The following is a 24,079-nucleotide window of genomic DNA, read 5'->3' on the forward strand; positions in this document are numbered from 1 at the left end:
ACTTTATACAAGTTTTCAGTAAACGGAATTAGCATATTAAATGAATTAGCGACTCTGAACGCGTGTCTTACGAGAACCCGATTATCTCATTAGAGAGACGCATCTCCTTTAAAAGAAAATCGGGGTCATTTATCGAGATATAGTCGGCAATTATCGAGTGCCTTTATATAGACGGATCCAAAAATAAAAAAAGGAGGAACTGTGTAAAGCGACGCATGTCGCTTATACGTCGCGATACGCTTGTGTACTTGCAATTAGTTAGATAACTAGAATAACCGATGTCCGATCGTAAAAAACCATAGCGAAAATGTACGTTAATAGATGTTGGGATTGTGCTACTAAGAAAAAGATATTCTCTTAAACTCGAGAGATTATTATATGTAAAGACTAACGCTGGTCTGGAAAAACACCACAGTAGTTTCAGAAAGGAAAGAGAGTGTAAGAAAGCCCTTTAAAACCTTAATCGTTTCTCACAATTTCCGTCGCAAAAGTTTTTTGTTTTATCAATTAATCTGTGTAATTAATTATAGCTGAAATTACTGCGCATGCATTCTGTCGCTAAACAGAAAGTTATGAGAATTATTGTAAATGGCTTTTTCTCATTAATCAATTATTACATTAATTAAGATTAATCGGAATAATTATGATGTATGAATGTTACTACAATGTTTTAAGATTATTTATGTCATTCTCAAATATTTGAGAATATAATAAAAAAGTAAATATGACACGTATACATAATTGTGCAGAAAATATGTGCTAAAAACGGATTAATTAGTAAATCAATATATTAGAATATATAAAGAGCGATGAAACAAGTTTAATACTTTTAGTAAGAGATTGCAAATCTCGTTAAATCGTCATCGTATTTTCATAATGACCTCGCGAATATATCGGGTCAAACTGTATATAAAGTGGCCTGATACGCACACACATACACATGCAAGCGAAACACGATTACTTTTTACTCTCGAGATAAAAGAAGAGTCGGTCGCTCGAGACAATCGACCCTGATCGTCACTCGATCGCGAACGAATATTAACACTACGCACACATCTAACGCCCCTTTCTCTCTTCTTAACTTCGTAGGGTCCAAAGATGCCGTTATCGGAGTTTCGCAAGAAAAAATTACTCTTCGTCTTCAACGCTTTCTTCGGTAAGTATACTACCGCATACAATTAAAATGCACGATATTAATTTTAACTGGATATATTAATTTGCATTAACAGCAATATTCTGTTATCAACGACGATCGTGTAAATAAAGTTGCTATAATTTCGCTGAATCAATTTCACTAAAAATAAATAAAATTCTCTGCAATATTTATAAAAAAAATTAGAGGTCTATCGATCATTGTGAAAGCTGGATATTAAATGAAGGCAAATAATAACGGCGATAAAGCTGTCTCAAGCATAGTATAAGGATGGTATTTTTAGCTTTTCAAGCCTGACTTTACGCCATTCATCCATACGAGACTTCAGTCATCCCTTTCTCGCGAGTGTGTTTATATTTCCCGTAATGATGAAATGTATAAAAAATTGTTCTGTCCTTATAAAGTTATTTTACTCGCGATGTAGAAAGCTAATGATAGAAAACTATTGCATTAATTTAGTTTGGTGAATATTTTAACTTGTAGCATTTTCGGTACTGGGATTTTTCTTTGCCACACGATTTAGTCCACGTTACTAATAGACAAACGCGCGCTTGACAACGACAGCGAACGGTTTCCCCGACATTTCGAGATAACATTTATCGTCCCCGCAGCGCTCGTTGGGCGAAAATCTCTCTCGTCGCCCGTCGTTCCGTACATCTCGACGAAACAAATCCTCATCGAGCGCTAACGTAACGAACGAGGTGTCGCTTCCTCCTTGATGGCCTTTCCGCCGTTCCCCTTCGTAACCTCACCATCGCTCGCATTTTCGCCGGAGGATTCTCTTGATTCTCTCTCTTAACGGCCCTATTTCATTCGCGCTCCCTTTTTAGCGCTCTTCGCGAAAAGCTGCGCGAGCCGTATCGTTTCGACACGAATGAAATACGGAGTGCGCTCGGAGGGTCGTCCTCGCGGTCTCTCCTACGACTCTTTTTGGGGGGATCGAGGTTGCGCGCGCGAGCGTGCAGTCTCCATGTGGCACCTATGTGTCGATCCATTCAGATAAGAACAAGGCAAGATGTGTATACGCCTATTTACGAACTGTGAAGAAGATAAACAATGGATGCCGTCGGGTCCGGTTAAGGGGTCGCTTCGCCACATATGATGTGTGCACGTGTTCTAATTCCCTCGGGTGTGCGTGAAAGTGAGTGGTTCTAACGTAGAGAGAGTCGTTTTAAGAGGGGCCTAAGGCTACTTTTCTCCCTTTCGAGATCTCCGTATCGCACCGTATCACACCGGATGTAATAAAGCGGAATCACGTTTGACATTAAATAAAATAAAGTAGAACCATGTTTGATGTTAAATAGAATTTCCATTTATTTTACCATAAAGTTGTAAGAGAATTGCTCAATCACCGAACCGAAATGACGCTTTTTGTTTGCGTATTTGAATTGGAAATGATGTGCGAAGGGTGAAAAAGTTATATGAGATTTAGTTTTCACATTAAAATGAAACATTTTACGATCGTCAATTTTGAGGCTGCGTTAAAAAGAATCCCGCACTAAATCAATGGTAAATGGTTTTCAGTCGAATAGGCTAAAATTTTTATATGTTGTAGTTTAGGGCATTCTGATTAAAAGTCTCAGTGGATACAACCCTCGAAAATGGACCGTTTCCGTGTTATTGATCTTAGAGTGTACGATCCGACTGATGATGCAAAGGTTTCCTTATACTTCGGAAGTGTATTAAATATTTTCAGATTCTTAAACACACACTCCTATACACCCCCTCATACACATATACAAGAATATATCTATACAAGGTGGACCATTTAAAGTGTTAAAAGCTGTTATCTCTGACATTAGGCATTATAGCAAAAAATGTGTTAGATAAAAGGGTTAGAGAGTTGCAAGGGGCACATAACATAGTAATATTCGTTTGACCTTAGGTGTAGGCGTCAACATCATGTAAAGGTCACTTTCAATTTTTTAAATAAAAACCCCTATTTTTATTGTACTATTGTTTTCTATTAATTAATTTGAACAACTTTCGTATTATAAAACATTTTTTAATTTTCTTAATATTTTTTGTGATATTTAAGGAAAACTTGGTAACTTTTTCAATATTTCGAGAATTAAGACCGTTATAATATACAATCAAATTAGAATAAAATGCCATTTACGATCCAAGCTTGGATCTTAGTAGCCTAATATTATTTTTATATGTATATGTACATATACACATATTTTTTAAAATATATGTATATACACAAATTCAATATTTAACTTATTTATCGATAATTGTTTGTCAGAAGGAAAAGTGATGACTTCTTGACTTGATTTGATCTCGAGAATATGTTACTGCAATAGTTCGAACTTTTATAAACACTTGTGTGTACATAAAAGCTCCAAGGAGATTTCAATCATGTATAAGCCTTAAATTGCAGCCCTAAAATACAGCCCTAAACTACAACATATCAGAATTTCAGCCTATTCGACCGAAAGTCATTTCCCATTGATTTAGTGTGGGGTTCTGTAATAATGAGCACCAGTGGTTTTTTCACTGCCTGTTTTTCGTCTGGTCTAAACTCAATACTGAACTAGAATAGATCCGTTCGCGAATAATCCCTGAATCACATGTAAGCACACAGTCATACACCACCGATTACAAATCATAATATTCACATAGCGTTATAACTCCCGAGAGATGCTCTATGAGCCCACAGCGATGCAATGTATCTGTAACCTAAATAAGCTTGTTTATTGGCTTTGGTGAACAAAAATTGTCACTGCAAATTGGCAAAATAAACATATGGGGTTCTTTGTCAACTTGTCGCCTATCTGTAAATACGATATCACGTTTAATCAAATCTTTATTATATACTAGACATCACAGACGCGCGCGCTATTCATTTTTAATATTTCACTGTTACTATTACACTATTAACCACACAACTGTCAAAATATCCTATAACAGCCGCTCATGAAGTAAGCGCAACAAGAGAACCAGTCGGCATCGCGGAAAAGCGACAACAATATTTCGAGAGATTCGAGTATCGATGACATGCCCTTTTTAGAAGAGAGAGAAGGATTCATTTTTTTTTGCGTTTGGCAGTTATCGCGCTTTTTTTCACATCTGAGAAAATTTCATAGCAATGTTCCTCGAAACAGCTTCGCGAGCTTCATGCATCCTACTTACGGGGCTTAATAGACGAAAGGCTCTACCTCGTGGACGCATTTCAATGTATGCACATGTTTTTATGACGACACATAATGTAAAAATCCCGCGTACAAAGCCGAGTCACGTAGGGGGCGGAATCCCGCGAGTGTGCGTACGTTTGCGCGTGTATTACACGTGTGCATGACGCCGGTGTGCGTGTACATGAGCGACATAGTACGCCGCACGTAGCGCGGATCATGGAGGTCACAGGCGTGCATACGCCTCGCAGCCCTCATTAACCCCTCGTTTTCTTCTTCTCTTTCACCACCGCTGATTGGCCGCTAAACATATCCCACGATCGCTTCTGCGGGACTGACAGATTATTTCAACTTAACTTAGGCGCGATTGGCGCGAAGGGGCCTACGGGATAGAGTTGCCGTAATGCATTTTCAGTGAACGATTGTTCTGTTGTTTTTGAATTTGCAGGATTATATATCATCTCGAAATCTCATTTGCATCATTAATAGTTATTACCACGCTAGTTGACGATTCGAAATATCGTACCGGACAATAACTGACAATTTATCTCTGATAACATCGTGACACTAGAAAGAGTTCGTTCGCGTAAAAAAAGTGAATGCGTTATCCATCTATTATATCCACTACCCTGTTACCAATCAGAGCGGGGTCCTATATACGGGAATCCGATTAATCGATTTTTAATCTGTCCGCGAGTTCAGAGTTTTTGCAACAAGTTGTACCATTAAAGACACCGGCTGCACGGTACGTTCGGACGTCGGTATTAATTATTTCATCGTGACCTCAGTTTGTCAACCGTGCCCGACGGAATACCGGGGAGACAATAAATTCTACCTCGTTGAATCGTAATCGACGCTTAACAGGATTTCAACTACGGAAGTCAGGAAAGGGTAAAACGGAGGGTAGCTTCCTCTATTCTATGGTGAAACGGAATTAATAAACGACGGAACAAGCCACGGACGGAAACCGCGCGAAAACGAATAAGCCTGCGGTGGAAGTGGGTCATCTTCAGAAAACTAACGATATCCGATCGTAGCCAAGCGGGACCAAAATCGAGTGGCATGATCGTTCATCTTGTCCTTTAAGTGAGAAAATGTACGATGTATCTCGGGAATGTTAGCGACAGCTGGAGCAGCATTTTATTTGAAATAATAAATAGCTTCACAAAAGAATTCGATGAGCGGAATTACGCTAGATAATTGAATTTTCGATCAAATCATAAATTTAAATGAACAAACAGTTTTGACAATTAGATAATAACGATAACGTTTTATTGTTATTTTTTTCCAGATGTTAATCAAAGTGGCACCATCGACATAAAGGATTTCGATCTTGCCGTGCAAGTAAGCATACGTTGAATTATTTCCTCCCCCATTATTAGATATGTTTTTATTAAGAATAAAGATATCGAATCTATATAAATAGAAATAAAACAAATCTGACTTACAGAGCGTCTTAGAATCAAACAGATTCAACCGCGACAAATTCAAACATGATCAATTACCTACCTCTTTTTCATCTGTGTCGATCGCGCTCATCAATCGGGAGTATTCAAGATTTTTAGCTAATTTGCGTTTATTTCTTCTTCGTATTACAGCGAATCTGCAACTCCAGGCATTGGAAACCGGACGATGCCACGTCGCAACACATCAAAGATACTTTAACTAAAGTTTGGGAAGGCCTGAAACAACGGGCCGATGCCGATCAAGACGGACAGGTATAATATTTAAATTATTCCTCGCTATTTTAACGCTATTTTCACGATAGAATCATATTATGATTTATCGGACTTTAAGGTATATTTCTTTCTCATATTTTATATTCTCTGAAATAACGTCCTAAATTTTTAGCATACCTCCGTTCCACTTTCTACATTTATCGATTTTTAAAACGTTTTTCTATTCCCAATTTTAAAAATAACCTCGCGGCTGTTTGCTTATATATTTGTATTTTATTTATAAAAGAATATTTCGCCACGAAGTGTCTAACGTGATTACACGAGATTATTGAGAAAGCTGGAACACCTGCGAAACCGGAAAACCGAATTTCAGAAACATATAAGAATATATCGAACGATACTCATCACTTCATGGGTTTTTTTTCCTCTCAAAATCGATTGTCGCGTGTAGTTTCATGATCGCATGATTTAGGTCCACGTCAGTTCATGACTTATTTAAAGTGTCGCACAATCTACGACGATAAAAAGGAAAAGGGCTCGAGGTAAATCGTATTATAGGTATTGTTATGAGAGCCCGTTGAACGTTTTCAAGAAAAGCTTAGAGGATCGTAGGCGATATTGTGTGCCAAAGTAATGGGAGGTTAACTCATGGACCGCTGCGAAAGTTAAATGCGATTCCTCGTCGCAGAATAATGTAATTGTTAGGATCAATGACAGTGACAGTGAAACAGCTGAGGGTTTTTTCAAAGAACACTGCTGGCGTTCGCGCTGCTTTAAAAATATTTTTGCTCTCATTGTGCGCCTTAAATTGCGAGAAAGCGTCATCCATGTCTTTAATCAATTTTTCCATATATATTTGACTGAATTCTTCTCCACCCATCTTTCGTTTATTCTGGAATTGACGAAGAGGGGAACAATGACAACGAAACAAATGATAAAGATGCAGACACTTCGCTCAGTGTCATTGAATGCGTCTCGAAATCGTCCGACGTACTTCTGCGACTTACGGTTAAAATTTAAAAATCTTATACAGGCTGATACGGGGAAGCATAGACATAGTTCGCCGATCAGAGGCAAATATGTGTACGATGTTAAGAGTTTCGTATTTTTCAGATCAGTCGAGATGAGTGGTATTCCATGTGGGAGGAGTACGCGAAAGATCCAGCGCACGCACTCGAGTGGCAGCAAACGTACATGAACTTCATGTTCGATTTGGAGGATTCTTCCGGTAAGTCTTGAAAGCACGAGCTTGTTCCTCGTAAATACGTTTATATCCCACACACACGCGCGCGTGACAGTAATTTATTATGCATTTGCGATCGCGGCGCCACACTTATAATAAAAAATAGCCTTAGCTATCTTTTTTAACATCTACAGAAAAATAAGTTAAATATTTTAAATTTACTTACACGTAGCAGTGCCCAATTGCTATACGTGTGGAACCAATGACAAAAGTCCAGTTTCTCCTCACGAGAGTCCCCAACTACTCGTGGGATGCAGTTTGGAATATAAAATTTCCTGTGATCAGGTGGACTCGAACCCAATTTCTCGAGGTTACGAGTCTGGCAGTTCACCACCAGACCACACTGCCACCCTAAAATAGAAATAAAAAAAAATTTTTTTTACATCAGCCGTACGTGAACCGGTGTCCTATGGAACACTAGCCCAACATTTTAGTCGCTGAGCCATGACCAGCTTAGATGCTGCGTTGACGCAGCAGAAGAAATCCGTAATAAGAGTATAAATTACGGAATAATTTACACCTTTTTAACTTATGTGAACCTGGCACCCGACTTTACGGGTACAAACAATTCCGAAACAGCACCCGCTTACGGATTTGAAATTTCTCTAAAGGCCAAGTTAGCTCTTACCCCTATTTTGTAATTTTAAAGGTATAATCAGGGTAATTTTAAGGGTATACAAACGAAAATTGGCTGACATTTCCGTCTATGATAATCCGCCCACATCCGACTTACAGTATTCTGAGGATATCGCACCGATATGCCGACAAGGCAAAAGTGGAACGAAAGTAGAAACATTCGCCAATTATATAGATCTGAAACTGGACTTTGGATCTGACTTAGACGTCTTAGAAGACTTAGACGTTTATATTTTGTCAATCTGTTTCCTGTTGCTTTGATTAACTGTAATACGGTATATTTTTGGAACGTTATAAAAATTGATGAGCCGATCGTGGATTAAAAATGAATGACGGTTTCGGCCGGGGACGAGGATTAATAAGTTTATAAATAGTAATTAAGCGTCCCTTCCATTCATTATCCCGCATCCATTAATACTAATAACATAGGTTGCCTCGCCCGACAAAAATCTCAGTTTATCCTCGGTTCCTTTTATTATCAGTTCCTTATATACAGTTAGTTTAAATACATGAAACGTGGATAGCGTCAAATTCAAATCAAATACGGTCTGTGTTGTCAGGTGATGGATCGATCGACGAGACTGAATTCAGCAAGGTGTGCAGCAGTCACGGCGTCGAGGAGGCCGAGGCACGTGAGGCGTTCAAGAAATTGGGTGTGGTGAGTATCAATCAAGCGGAGAAGAAAGATAAGTAACGATAAAAAAAGAGAGAAAAAAAGACGACGTTACAGCGGCGGTGACGAGTTTCACGAAACTGTTTATTCTCTCTGCAGGGTAAGGAGGTGACTCGTGAGAAATTTGCCGATTTGTGGAAGCAATACTTCTGCTCCGACGACCCAAGCGTACCTGGAAACTTTATATTTGGAAAGACTTCTTTTTAATTCCGCCACCCTACGAGATTAAAGGCGCGCATATACATACATATATTTTACGACAGATTATTATTTTATGCAAACGTACGACTCGTTAATGAGGTAGACGCAATTCTGTAATCTAATAGCCAAAATTCTATTTCATTTACTACTCTCCTGTGTAATTATCCTGTATAATCAAGATGATGAATATAATTATAATTAAACGATCGAAAGAACTTTGCGTTATACCTTCCGCTCTTTATTATCGCTCTCTTACACTCAGCAACGTGTTTAAATTCCATTTACTACGGTAAAATAATTTCGGCCAAATAGTAAAATTTCTTTACGTGAAATAATAGTAATTTGTATTTTTAATTTTATTTACCGCGTTATCGGATATTTTTATTGTAGGTATCCGCTAACGATTGGTACGCAACAAAGGAAAGTTAACAAAATCAAATAAATTTAACGGGCAGTTTTTTTCTTTCGTTGCTGCTTCATGTAATTTGTTATTTTTTGACGATTACAACAATCTTGTGTAACAACAAAAACTGCTGATTGGCTTTATTTTAAATGTTCGACATGGTCGAAATATTCTGAGAAATCTGCAAGTAAAGATACATTGGTTTCTTTGATTGCAAAGTTTTCTATATGTTAAATATTTCACAGTAAGTGCTAGGATTAAGTATCTATCTTTACAGCGCATATCTATCCATCATCGAGGAGCTAATTATGCTTCATAGTGTGTAAATAAATGTCCTTGCGAATTATAAAAGTGATTATACGAAACAAAGAAAGGCGGACGGCGATCGATGATTTGAATGATTTCATTGCATTGTATTTGCGATGCGTTCAATTCTTTCTTTGTTTCGCGTATTAAAACAGCGTAATAATAAGGTTGAGAGATCTATTATAAAATCCGTAAAAGTTTGCTTTTCTTTTTCCGCTAATCTCATTTTGAGCGTACGTCGAATTGAACAATTTGGATAATTTGCTGAACTGCATTTTATTAGCATTTAACGCTAAAAATAGAAAGAAAGAGGAAAAAGAACGAGGCTTCTTTCCGGCCTGTGAAAGATATTTTGAGAATCGAAAAGCACCAAACACATGCACCTCTTGCAATAATGGTATTTTTTGTAAGCCATCACGATGTACTTACATTCGTTTTACCGATAGTCATCCTTTGCTAATTTTCTCTATACTTCTGTACAGAGTGAGACGTTTTTATTAATTTAAAACCCTTTCTCTCTCCCTCGTTAGTATCTTTGTATCTATTCGAAGCCACGCTTTTTTACCTAAGAGAAAATTTTAATTCCTACGGAAATCTCATCGTGTGCGCACAATATTCGAAAAAAGAAGAAAACGTGAAGCAGATCGATAAACACAGCTACTTGATTAAGGACCATTCACCATGTAATGATACGAGTTACATCACGTTGCATTGTAAATCGCATCGCGTATATTGGAATGGCGATTAAATTGGCAATTAAATAGCGCTATATTAACGCTTTACAATCCATTACTATCTTATTGTATTACAAATTTGTGACGGAAATTGCGTTGTGTAACAGAGATCATTGTTTGTGTCATTGTATATTATATATATAACTATACGAATGCATTCACATCTCAAACATATATGTTGTGAAATTAACGATAGGTGTTTTTCGGAAATTAAAATGGTTATGTCGTAACAATGGGTGTGTATCCTACTGTATAAAAGCAACTGAATCGCTTACGGGAAAAGTAGTAATCTAATTTGCGTATCCCAATGTTGATTTCTGTCATCAGAAAACATTTTGTACGGCTGACAACATTAGAAAAATTGTATTATTTAGATTCTCTTTAATTATTGATCACTGCCGCCATAGAGAGACAAACACAACATACATTTATCAAAATAGCAGTATGTTCGATTCCACCAAGTGTGTAAATAATGTTGAATGATACGAATATTTTCTGTACTTGTTAGAGAAAGTGGATGTACTGATAATAACCGCAGAATTCTCGTCCGCTATAAGTCACGTAACAATCATTAAATAAACATACCATAATGCAGCTATTAAACTAGAAAGAAATACAATACGAGTGTAGTAAAATACATGTCGTCAATTGAAAACACGGATCAAACGACACGTTCAATTTTAACAAAACAATTCACAATTAACGTGCACACTTCCGTTCATAATTAGGTACATATAAAATGTTTAAAATAAATGTTTTAATGTATTTCACTTTCGTTCGACGATTTCGATTAGCCATTACATGCGATAAGGTGGTAACAACACATGTTGGCGAGTATTTACTACATAATTTTCAACTTTTAACAATAACTTTTTTTTTTCAACACAAATTAGAGCTCGTGGCTGCCGTTTCTCTCATATTCCAATCTTAATCCGATAATTTTATGAGCCATCTGATAATTCTATGAATTACGATCCACTTTGAAGCGAATTATTATTTATACATTCTAAAGAAAAATTAAAGTATCTTTTAAACTGTGCTTGTAGTAATGTATATGATTTCTTTTTCGAAGAAGTATGTCGTGTTAACGTGTAATATTGCTGTTCCTACACAAGAATGCATGTGTAAATATATTATAGGGTGTAACAAAAAGATGGGAACACACTTTGTGTGCATGTAGGGGTGGTTGAAAACAAAAAAGGCAATTTCACTGCCGTGTAGCATGGAAACGAGGCTTCAGCGGACATGCATTCCTATACTCAAATTACTTATATCAACCCTCCCTACAAGCACACGTCTCTCCCCATCTTTTTGTTACACCCTGTATATAAATATCACAATATGTCTCTATATGTAACATCGACAAAAAATATAAAACATAATATACATATATAAATATATATATTTAGATATATTTATATAAATAATATATATACGTCGTGTGTGTGTGTGTGTGTGTGTGTATGCGTGCGTGCGTGCGTGGGTGCGTGGGTGCGTGGGTGCGTGGGTGCGTGAGTGCGTGGGTGCGTGGGTGCGTGGGTGCGTGGTGCGTGAGGTGCGTGTGCGCGAGCATGTTTTCAAATTGAATATGCTGTATTCCAAAACCAAGAGAACTAACAAAGTCGATAGTGAGGGAGTTACAGACAGATATGAAAATCCGAACAAGTAACGGTTGTTCGTTGTATATAGCGTTATGTTTAATTAACGTTGTATTGTAACGAAAACAATAAATTAGCGGGATCGTAATTAGTACGCAATTTGGTTAGTGAGTACTAACACGTACTACTACCTGGTGAGTGAATGCATTTGCTATATTCATAACACTATTTATTCATTTATTTGAATTGTAATAATTATTTACGTTTTATATACGAATGTGTCGGAAATAGTAAAAAAAGAGATCCCTAAAAAAATATTTATGCATTAATATTATAGTCCCCAGAAATAAATTCAACGAGTAATATTATTATTTCTTCGCTTTTCAGAGTATCATTTTTCTCGAACAAAACCTTGTATAAAGATATTTCATCTTATATTTTCGATTATTTTTACACAAGGAAATATATCCTTTTCTACTGTTTATATATAGTAGATGTAATAGAGGAATAATTGTGATTTATATATTAGTGTCGCTTAACTAAATGTAAGTTTGCTATTAGTTTTTGTTACATTTATTTAATAATTTATTGTATGTACTGAATCAGATATCATAATCCGTCGTATAAATTACATGAATATATAAATATGTAGGGGAAAACGGATAGGCTTTTTTTTGCTCATCTATATTAGATAGCGTTATGAGTCTTTAGCTGAAAAAGGGAGCGACCGGCCGCCGATGCCATGGCAGTGCGAAAGAACATGTGATTGCTCTCGTGAGTTTTTTATGAGGAAAAAATAAATTTTGTGTGTTTTCTTGCGATTTTCGTTAAAATACGTAGCTTGATTATTAGTAGTAATTGTTCCTTAACCACTGTGTATGTTTTTTTTTATTAGAATTCTCTGTTTTTAAAACTCTATTGGAGTTAAAAAATTTTCATTTGTTGCTCATATCTATTTTGAGACAGGACCTATTCTTTTACTAATAATTTACGCTAATTTACACAAGTTGTTCATTAATTAATTTATATGAATAGAGCCAACACCTAACGCGGTCGGGTCCATGACTGTTAGGGCTCACAAAATTTAAATTTTATTTACAACATTAATATTTTATATATTTAATGACAAAGATGGGCGCCAACTAATTTCACGAAAATTAGTAACGGTAAATAAATGTGATTATAATTGAACGGAACTCAGGGGTGGGAAGTTGGAAGGACCCATTATTTAACTTAGATAATTGTCAATTAGAATTAAAAGCCTTGCGATCCAAGCCTAGTTCTTTGACGGCTTTATGTTAGTTTCTGTATATATATATACTATATATATACATATAATTTTTCCAACAAACTGCGCGCCGATTACTGTCGGACTTTAAACCACAGTTATTGTTAGAATTAAAAACCCTTCCCTCCCCGGAATTAAATCGACTCGATTTAATTATCTAAAAACTGTAAAGAATTTTATTGCGAAAAAAATTACCTCAGCCAGGGTTCGAACCTGGAACCTCCCTCATTCCGTGTAGGGCGTCGTACCAATTCGACCACCGAGGCATGTGGTAATGTTTATCGCAATAACCGGTGATAATAGTTTGGAACGTCTTTCTCAGGCGACGTGAATAAATAATAATAAGAGAAATAGGATCGACAATATACAATCAATTAGAATTAAAAGCCTTGCGATCCAAGCCTAGTTCTTTGACGGCTTTATGTTAGTTTCTGTATATATATATACTATATATATACATATAATTTTTCCAACAAACTGCGCGCCGATTACTGTCGGACTTTAAACCACAGTTATTGTTAGAATTAAAAACCCTTCCCTCCCCGGAATTAAATCGACTCGATTTAATTATCTAAAAACTGTAAAGAATTTTATTGCGAAAAAAATTACCTCAGCCAGGGTTCGAACCTGGAACCTCCCTCATTCCGTGTAGGGCGTCGTACCAATTGTGGTTTAAAGTCCGACAGTAATCGGCGCGCAGTTTGTTGGAAAAATTATATGTATATATATAGTATATATATATACAGAAACTAACATAAAGCCGTCAAAGAACTAGGCTTGGATCGCAAGGCTTTTAATTCTAATTGATTGTATATTGTCGATCCTATTTCTCTTATTATTATTTATTCACGTCGCCTGAGAAAGACGTTCCAAACTATTATCACCGGTTATTGCGATAAACATTACCACATGCCTCGGTGGTCGAATTGGTACGACGCCCTACACGGAATGAGGGAGGTTCCAGGTTCGAACCCTGGCTGAGGTAATTTTTTTCGCAATAAAATTCTTTACAGTTTTTAGATAATTAAATCGAGTCGATTTAATTCCGGGGAGGGAAGGGTTTTTAATTCTAACAATAACTGTGGTTTAAAGTCCGACAGTAATCGGCGCGCAGTTTGTTGGAAAAATTATATGTATATATATAGTATATATATATACAGAAACTAACATAAAGCCGTCAAAGAACTAGGCTTGGATCGCAAGGCTTTTAATTCTAATTGATTGTATATTGTCGATCCTATTTCTCTTATTATTATTAGATAATTGTGTTACGTCCAACCCCGGGATTAGGATAAGGAAATCTGGGAAGCAAAGGAAAGGCTAACCAGAGGGGTCGGGGTAAGAAAGGACGCAACTAGACGCTTAAGAATATTGCTCGCAGGTACACGCTCTGAGGCGCGTGGCGCGAGCCGAACGCACCTTCGATGGCTCAGGAAGGGTCAACGTCCGTAGGGACGATAGGACGCCTTCCGTGAGCGGTGCGACCGTCGGTCCTCTTTCGAGTCAGGGAATTCAATCCTTTTAAGGGGTAACGCCACTCTAGAGTCCCAAAAAAGCCAAGTTTTGACAATTTTTTTCAGAAATACAATAATCATAAATGAAAATCGGTTTAATTCTATTTATTATCTATATATTAAAGTATAAAAAAAAATTTTATTAATTTTTTATTGACAAAATGGCGGCGCCAGAGCCATTGATCCAAAGTGCCTTTTTGCGGAAGTCGTCCAACGGGCGGAATCGAAGCTCCTATAATTTCTGAGCTGGTACAAAAATTCAAAGATTTTTGAAAAATATATAATATTTTCTATAGAAGTACGTATGGGAATTGCGAAATATCATTTTTTGTAAGAATGGTGCATGATGGAAAAAAATGTTTCATTTTTCGCTAAAAAATTTCGCACAAAATTGTTTATAAAAAAAGTTTTGTTCAACTTATCGCAAAATCCATACGTATTTCTAAAGATAGTGTTATTGTAAAGTTTCACTCAAAATTTCAAGTCAATCGGATAAAAGGTGTTCGAGTTCTGATTCCGCCCGATTTTAAAAAAGCGATTTCGAGAAAAACGCGTTTAAAGTTTCAGTTAACATTCACAGATGCATTCCGCGCCGGCAGACGGATTACGAAAAAGGGATAATAGAGATTTTTCCGAGCTTTGAAACCAAGTGTACCTTATTTCTAAGAACTTAAAGCATCGTTTAAGCAAAAAAAATCGATTTTTTGAAAATTCTAGAGTGGCGTTACCCCTTAACTCAGGATCGGACCTCGTGCGATTTCGAGAGGGGTGTACAAGGTGTGAGGTCTTAGGTTACAAATAAATGGAAATATTTATTTTTAACATAAATAAAGCATTTATTATAAATTCAAATGTGTAAGTTAGGTAAACTGTTGATATTACAATAGGTAAGAGTTAGGTAAATTAAACACGGGATTGAAAACATGTTACAATGAAAGTGTATGTGTAAGGTATATGTGTGTACTTCTCGCGGGTGTTACATAAGGGCGGGGGTGATCGGGCAGGATTTTTGAAGGGAGACCTATTTGGAAATGGACATCCTGCCCGGTATTATTACATCGAGATCGGCATTGAATTACATAATGGTTTAATTAAGTGTGCGTGTGGTATATATGTGTATTTGAAACTAAATTAAGTCGCAATTAAAAATAAAATATAAAGAGATGTTTGCGGGGTGAAAACAGAGAGACAAGAATTTATGCATGGAAAATAAGGATACCGCCATTGAAATAAGGTTAAGGTTATTTAAGGTTTTAGGATGTTTGATTTTACTGATTTCATAACCAGCTTGTTCCGTCGATTCCGTCGATTTAATTGACGTTTAATAGGACATTATTGGAAATATAATTCATTTAATTTAAAATAACTATTATGTTGGATTTTGCTTATGCAGTGGTCGATCTTCTTCGGACCCGCTCGGAAATATATATATATATATATTGTAAGGGGAGGAAGCCACTCGTTAATACGTTTATAATAATCAGGATTTATTAGCTGATACAATGAGAGAGACTGACTCTTACGGTCGTTGCAGGACTGAGCCTGTTCGCCCGTTGCCAGGCCGCGTTGCTTCTTAACAAAAAACTATCAACAGAAGACTAACGCTCTTGTCGCGAAGCAGGCACAAAAATATTTACGCGACCGAAGGACGATCAATCTGTTGCTATGCCGCATTATACTATAGTATAGTTCCTACAGTTTATATATCTATACTAATCTATACTAATATATAAAATCTTTACGGGTGGTGTATGTTTGAACGTTAATAACTTAAAAACTATTGCACCGAATTTTTACCACAAGTATATGAAATAGGGGTAGAATTTTCCGGGGAGTGCTATAGGGTGTGTAGTTTTTTGTTATCTATTTTCTAGAAACCGATTTCTTTAATCTTTTTAATATTTAAAAAATAAAGAATTAAAAAAATCGGTTTCCAGAAAATAGATAACGAAAAACTATACACCCTATAGCACTCCCCGGAAAATTCTACCCCTATTTCATATACTTGTGGTAAAAATTCGGTCCAATAGTTTTTAAGTTAAAAACGTTCAAACATACATCACCCGAAATGTATGTTTGAACGTTTTTAACTTAAAAACTATTGGACCGAATTTTTGCCACAAATATATGAAATAGGGGTAGAATTTTCCGGAGATTGCTATAGAGTGTGTAGTTTTTCGTTATCTATTTTCTGGAAACCGATTTTTTTAATTTTTTATTTTTTAAATATTAAAAAAATTAAAGAAATCGGTTTCCAAAAAATAGATAACGAAAAACTACACACCCTATAGCACTCCCCGGAAAATTCTACCCCTATTTCATATACTTGTGGTAAAAATTCGGTCCAATAGTTTTTAAGTTAAAAACGTTCAAACATACATCACCCGAAATGTATGTTTGAACGTTTTTAACTTAAAAACTATTGGATCGAATTTTTGCCACAAGTATATGAAATAGGGGTAGAATTTTCCGGAGAGTTCTATAGAGTGTGTAGTTTTGACGTAGAACTACGTCTTTCCCAGAGGGGGGAGTTATTAAATAAATAAATAAATAAATAAATAAATAAATAAATAAAGGAATAAAGGAATAAAGGAATAAATAAAGGAATAAATAAAGGAATAAATAAAGGAATAAATAAAGGAATAAATGAATAAAGGAATAAAGGAATAAAGAAATAAATTTTAAATTTTATCTTTGATTTTCAATACCGATTTATGCCTAAATAGAAGGAAAAGTATTAAAGGAAAATTTTGTTAGCATTAAAAAAAGGTTGGTATTGAATTTGGCGAAGATCGTTGAAGGGGTAACCGATTTTTACTTTAAAAGTGTACAAGTTTTTTAATACCATTATATTCTTCAGTTTTTTCTACTCTTATTTCATATATAATATTAGATGATTGCATAAGTTCGTGCCCGATTTTCATGCCAAAATTATCTTTAAATCGGATTTAATATAAGAAAATGATCACATCCATGAAATTTGTTTTAAATTTTATCTTTGATTTTCAATTTAAAAAATACAAATTAAGTTGCTATTTTCACATATTTATTATATGTCAATTTAAAAAACGGTGGTGTTCAAAACTGAATATTTTTAAAGTAATTTATTTAGAGCCATTTTTACTAATATGGATATGGAAGATTTGCGTCCTCACTCTGATGAACGGAATGAATTTCTTAGAAGTAAATTAAATTAAATTAATTTATTTTATTTCTAAATAAATTTAAATAAAAGTTAGCACAGGAGTTTTGTTCGACCAAACTGGCAATTTTATTATTAAAAAGACGCTACGTTTCAACCGCAAAATTCGGTCCTTTTCAAGCGTGTATGACTCGCAAATATTGACAAAGACATCTTAAATAACAATAACTTTCCAAAACAAATTATTAAGAAACACATTTTAAAAAGGTTACATCTCTTAAAAACACGCGATGCCCCACACAACATCTCCTTGGACGGCAAAACAGATTTTGATTTAAGGAAGTGCATGCCGTTGCCTTACATAAAGGGTTTAAGCGAAAATATTAATTATACGCTAAGTAAGTGCCACATTACGCCTCTGTTCACAATTCCCAAAAAATTGGATTGCCTAATTAAACGTGGTAAAGATAAAATCGATGATCTGAAACAAACCGAAATCGTATATAAGATCACTTGTAAGGATTGTAATGCTATATATATAGGGCAAACAAAAAGGCATCTTTGCACGCGTCTGAAAGAACACCAGAAGGATATCAAAAAACCAGCCGGCAAACACTCTGTAGTTAGTGAACATCGAATATCCCGTGGACATGACTTTGATTGGGGGAATCCAGAGATAATGCATAGGGAGAGGCTGATGAGAAAGAGGGAATTAGCGGAGATGTTCTTCATCAAAAAATCGGATAATACCATTAATATGCAAAAGGACACAGAGAGTCTTAATGCTCTCTACGAACATATCATGAAGGAAACGTAATATCCCCTTCTCATCTGCTTCCCTCTCTTTATTTCAGCTACATTTCGAAGTCATTGTTTATTGTTTCGTCCTTTCTTGTTAGTCGCAATTTCACCATCGCACGACAGGGACTCGTCCCTCTGATATAATTACGGACAACGGAAATGTAGTGAAACCGTTTTCTATTTCTTGAAATAACACTCTAATATGTAAGTTTTTGATTTATATAATGCTCCTAGACTTATTCTATTTGCTACGTTCTACAAAATCTGATATTTAGTTTTTAGATTCGGCGTATTTTGGAAACTATGTCCAACTAATTAATATTTGCGAGTCATACACGCTTGAAAAGGACCGAATTTTGCGGTTGAAACGTAGCGTCTTTTTAATAATAAAATTGCCAGTTTGGTCGAACAAAACTCCTGTGCTAATTGTTAATTATTTGCTGGCGACTCAACTTCTCAGTTTTGTTTTTAAATAAAAGGTTTCGATTTTTTTATGTAATACAAATATTGTTTAACCATAAATTTTAAAGCTGTATAATGTACTATATATAATGTATAATGTATCTATGTATAATTTATTTATTTATTTCTCTGTTTTTAAATTTAGTTATGGATGATGGAATGGATGAAGTTTTATTGAATGCTATGTTAGCATATGAAAGGGAGCAAGCAGAAAATGTTAAACGGAAGACTAGGGAAAAGAGCCCTGAAAAGCGTTTACGGTAAAAAATTTTAAAGATGTATATTTGTTGTCTTTTAAAAAATATTGTTAAAAAAAATTATTCTTTGTATAGGAAGCGAAAGTGTAACGAAAAAGATGAGGAAAAAGATAAGAATGTATAAAATTTACTGCAGAAGAAAGAATAAAAAAATAACTTGAATGTTAAAATGCTTTATATATAAAAAAATATTTATTAATTTAAAATTAAATAAATAAAATTTTATTTTAAAAATATCTCTTTTTTTAAATGATTTGGTATTCAAGATCTCGAATATATCGTATTCATGTATTCACTTGTTATAAATGGTGATTGGTATATCGTTCGCCTGTCTTATGTGTGGCATGCTTCATATGTATGTGTCAACTTGCGAGGTTCGTTTCGCAAATGACTAAAAACTTACATAATTATTAAAAGTAAGGTATTGCAGTTTTCTTGCAATAACCTGCAGTTAAAACGAGAGAAAAAGACAAAGAGAGAGAGAGAGAGAGAGAGAGAGAGAGAGAGAGAGAGAGAGAGAGAGAGAGAGAGAGAGAGAGAGAGAGAGAGAGAGAGAGAGAGAGAGAGAGAGAGAGAGAGAGAGAGAGAGAGAGAGAGGGAGAGGAGAGGGAGAGGGAGAGGGAGAGGGAGAGGGAGAGGGAGAGGGAGAGGGAGAGGGAGAGGGAGAGGGCGAGGGCGAGGGCGAGGGCGAGGGCGAGGGAGAGGGAGAGGGAGAGGGAGAGGGAGAGGGAGAGGGAGAGGGAGAGGGAGAGGGAGAGAAAGCAGAAGTGTGATAGAGGAAAAAGGTAAGGATGTGTTTTAAATATTAAATTTTTTATGATAATCTTATCTATATTATCTATATAGATTGCAAAATCATTGGGAATTTGTTGCTCTAATGGACACGTCAAACTAAATGATATTGATGAACCATTAGGAATTCTGAAAGAATTACTTATTGGAACGGATCCAAGATCAAAACATTTTCAGAAGAACATTCGAAAATACAACGGATGTTTTGCAATGACATCTTTTGGAGGTAAAGAAGTTAGAGAAGGTAACTACATGCCAACGTATAAAGTGCATGGCCAAATATATCATTTGATTGGCAGTTTACTACCTTCATTAGACACAAGAGCTCAATTTCTACAAATTTATTTCACATCAGAAGACGAACAATTAAATTTGCGATATGATTCTGCACCATCTCTCAAAATAGAAACTTTGAAAACTTTACAACAGATTCTTCGTGACAATAATAGTTATGTACGTAGCTTTATAACAGCTATTGAACAAATGGCACTTAACAAAGATAACTATAAAATTGTAATTTATGCTGAAAAGCGACCGCTTGGTGAACACAGAGGTCGCTATAATGCTCCAACAACTAACGAAGTCGCAGTATTGATGGTTGACGAAGACTGTGGATTTAGAGATATAGTATTGCGATCACGCGATAATACATTTCAAAGAATATCTGAACTTCACCGTTCTTACGATCCATTGCAGTACCCTCTTATATTCATAAGAGGCGAAGATGGTTACAACATCAGTATCCCACAAATAGTACCAACCACTGGACAAGATAATCCTCGCAAAATGCTTTCCTGTATGCAGTTTTATGCGTATAAACTTATGGTAAGAGAAAATAGCTTTAACACGCTACACAGATATAGCCAGTTATTCAATCAATATTGCGTTGATATGGGTGCAAAAATGATTACTGAACGATTAAATTTTATTCGGGCACATCAAAAAACATTACGAGCTGAAAATTATATACATTTGAGAGATGCTGTAAATGAAGACTCTAATGTTGCGGATATAGGGCAACTGGTTATTTTACCATCCACATTTACAGGATCACCTAGATATCTCCATGAGCGGACACAGGATGCCCTTACATATGTTCGTAATTACGGAAGACCTGATTTATTTATCACATTCACGTGCAATCCAGAATGGCCTGAAGTTAAAACAGAATTGTATCCCGGTCAACGTCCAAGTGAAAGACACGACATTGTTGCGAGAGTGTTTCAATTAAAAGTACAACAACTTATGAAAACCATAACAAAGAAGGACATTTTTGGTCAAGTTCGATGCTACATGTTTTCAATTGAATGGCAGAAGAGAGGTTTGCCTCATGCCCACATTTTAATTTGGTTAGTCGACAAAATAAGATCTGATGAAATAGATAGCATTATTTCAGCTGAAATCCCCAATAAGGATAAAGATCCATTACTTTACGACATAGTATGCAAGAATATGATCCACGGTCCATGTGGAGCCGTCAATTCCTCATCACCTTGCATGTCAAACGGTACATGTTCAAAAAGATATCCCCGTGATTTTCTTAAGTATACACAAACTGGCGATGATGGATACCCTAAGTACAGAAGAAGATGTCCGACTGACGGTGGAAACATTTATACTATATCGCATTGTAACTTCATTGTTGATAATAAATGGATAGTCCCATATTGTCCGATTCTCTCCAGATGCTTCGTTGCACACGTCAACGTTGAATATTGCCATTCTGTGCAAGCAATCAAATATATATGTAAGTATATTAATAAAGGTAACAATGCGGCTACGTTTGCCGTTGAAAATAAAAAAAATGAGGTTCAGAACTATTTGAATGGCAGATATTTGAGTACCTCTGAAAGTATCTGGAGAATACTAGGATTTTTTATTCACGAGCGCTATCCTCCAGTTGTTCATTTATCTGTCCATTTAGAAAATGGGCAAAGAGTGTATTTTACTGAAAGAAATCTACAGCAAGTTATAGAAAATCCACCTCAGACCACTCTGACAGCCTTCTTTGCTCTGTGTGCAGTTGATAAATTTGCACAGACTTTGCTTTATCACCAAGTACCGGCTTATTATAAATGGTCTAACAAAAAATGGCAACGGAGAAAACGGGGCCAAGATGTAGATGGTTGTCCAGGTATAAAGCGGGACACAGTATTAGGGCGAGTGTATACTATACACCCTAATTATTCAGAATGCTTTTATCTCAGACTACTCCTACATCACGTCAGAGGACCGACGTCTTTTAATGACTTAAAGACGGTGAATGGTGAAATAATGCCCACTTATCGCGCGGCGTGCCAAGCCCGGAATTTGCTTGAGAGTGACACGCACTGGCGAGTTCTTGGGCGAGATACACTATCAGATGCAGCTATTTTAGAAAGTGCACACAAAATGAGAGAGTTATTTAGCATTATGCTAATGTTTTGTGAAATGTCTAATCCTTTAGAATTATGGAATGCATACCGGACACACCTATGCGATGATATTTTACATCGGGTTCGACAGAAAAGTAAGAATAGTGAGGTTCAGTTCACAAAGGAAATTTTCAATGAGGGGTTGATTCTTCTTGAGGACATAGTGTTCACTCATGGAGAAAAGTGCTTGAAAGAGTTTGGTTTGCCAGAACCTTAGCGCAATGATTCAAACATAGATAACCTACTTTACTTACGAGAAACAGTACACAATATCGACGACTTACAAGTATATCTGCAAGAAAACGAAGTGAAACTGAATACAGAACAAAAAATGGTATACGACGAGATAATAAATAGTGTCGAAGATAATAAGGGTAACATTTACTTTATAGATGCGCCAGGAGGTACTGGCAAAACGTTTGTCATTTCATTGATTTTGGCGAAAGTAAGAAGTCAAAAGAAGATCGCTATCGCGGTTGCCTCATCAGGCATAGCTGCGACTCTTCTAAGTGGTGGAAGAACTGCCCACTCTACTTTTAAGTTGCCACTGAATGTGTCCTTGGACCAAAGTTCGGTATGTTCCGTGAGAAAAAATGGTGTTACTGGTAAACTTCTCCAACAGGCATCCTTGATAGTATGGGACGAATGTACGATGTCGCACAAGTCCCATATAGATGCCGTCAATCGAACCCTTAAAGACTTGAGAACATCAGAAAAGGTAATGGGTGGGGTAACATTTGTTTTTACCGGTGATTTCAGGCAAACTCTGCCAGTGGTGCCTAAAGGAACACGTGCGGATATTATGAAAGTTTGCATGAAAAAATCTGAAATTTGGCAGCATGTAAAAAACTTCGACTGACTATTAATATGCGAGTTTATTTACGAGGAGACAAGAATTTAGAACAATTTGCAGAGTATTTGCTTAAAATTGGTGACGGCTCTATCTCTATAACGCAGAATGGCTACATTAACATTTCTGATATTGTAGGAACTTGCGTGCGAACTATTGATCAAATTATTGACAATGTTTATCCAGATATTCAGAATTTAACACAAAAGGAAACAAATTGGCTTTGCGAACGTGCAATCGTAACTGCAAAAAATAAAGCTGCAGAGGAGATTAATGAAATAGTTTTACAAAAAGTCACCACCGAATGTAAAACATATAAGTCAATAGACACAATGGTAAATGGAGATGAAGTCATTCACTATCCGATTGAGTTTCTCAACTCTGTTAACCCTGCAGGATTGCCTCCACATAAACTGAGACTAAAAGTTGGTACCCCGATAATGCTGCTTCGAAATCTTAAACCACCACGGCTTTGCAACGGCACGACCCTGCTAAAAATAACCGATTGAATCCGATTAAAAATTTTGAATCCGCATGAATCTGGATTCTTGATCCGGAAATCACGGATTTATAACGATTACACCGACTGAAAACGATTGAAACGGATTGGTATTCAAGGATGTAATTTCAATCGGATTCTATCGATTTAAATCGTTATGATTTTATAACGATTACACTGATTGAAACGGATTAGTATTCAACGATGTAATTTGTAATTTCAATCGGTTCCTATCGGTTTGAATCGTTATGATAACGATTATACCGATTGGAAACGATTGAAACGGATTCGTACTCAAGG

The 24,079-nt window shown here is 36.0% G+C and overlaps 2 protein-coding genes across 2 annotated transcripts; both read left to right on the forward strand.

Annotated features, from left to right (window-relative positions):
* The first annotated feature begins 1,053 nt into the window (after positions 1-1,053).
* On the forward strand, positions 1,054-12,077 carry Scp2 (Sarcoplasmic calcium-binding protein 2). Its single transcript, XM_071723654.1, has 6 exons — positions 1,054-1,156; positions 5,579-5,631; positions 5,886-6,005; positions 7,080-7,194; positions 8,406-8,503; positions 8,618-12,077. The coding sequence occupies exons 1-6, from the start codon at positions 1,099-1,101 to the stop codon at positions 8,723-8,725; spliced, it is 552 nt and encodes a 183-aa protein (XP_071579755.1). The 5' UTR covers positions 1,054-1,098; the 3' UTR covers positions 8,726-12,077.
* Positions 12,078-20,226: 8,149 nt separating this feature from the next.
* Positions 20,227-23,789, forward strand: LOC139784467 (uncharacterized). Its single transcript, XM_071723653.1, has 7 exons — positions 20,227-20,260; positions 20,372-20,812; positions 21,032-21,523; positions 21,917-22,150; positions 22,823-23,004; positions 23,053-23,271; positions 23,388-23,789. The coding sequence occupies exons 1-7, from the start codon at positions 20,227-20,229 to the stop codon at positions 23,787-23,789; spliced, it is 2,004 nt and encodes a 667-aa protein (XP_071579754.1).
* The last annotated feature ends 290 nt before the right edge of the window (positions 23,790-24,079 follow it).

This window comes from Temnothorax nylanderi, unplaced genomic scaffold (assembly GCF_030848795.1).
Source record: "Temnothorax nylanderi isolate EJ_2023f unplaced genomic scaffold, tnyl_v1.0 TNYL_tig0632_pilon, whole genome shotgun sequence".
Lineage (NCBI taxonomy): Eukaryota > Metazoa > Arthropoda > Insecta > Hymenoptera > Formicidae > Temnothorax > Temnothorax nylanderi.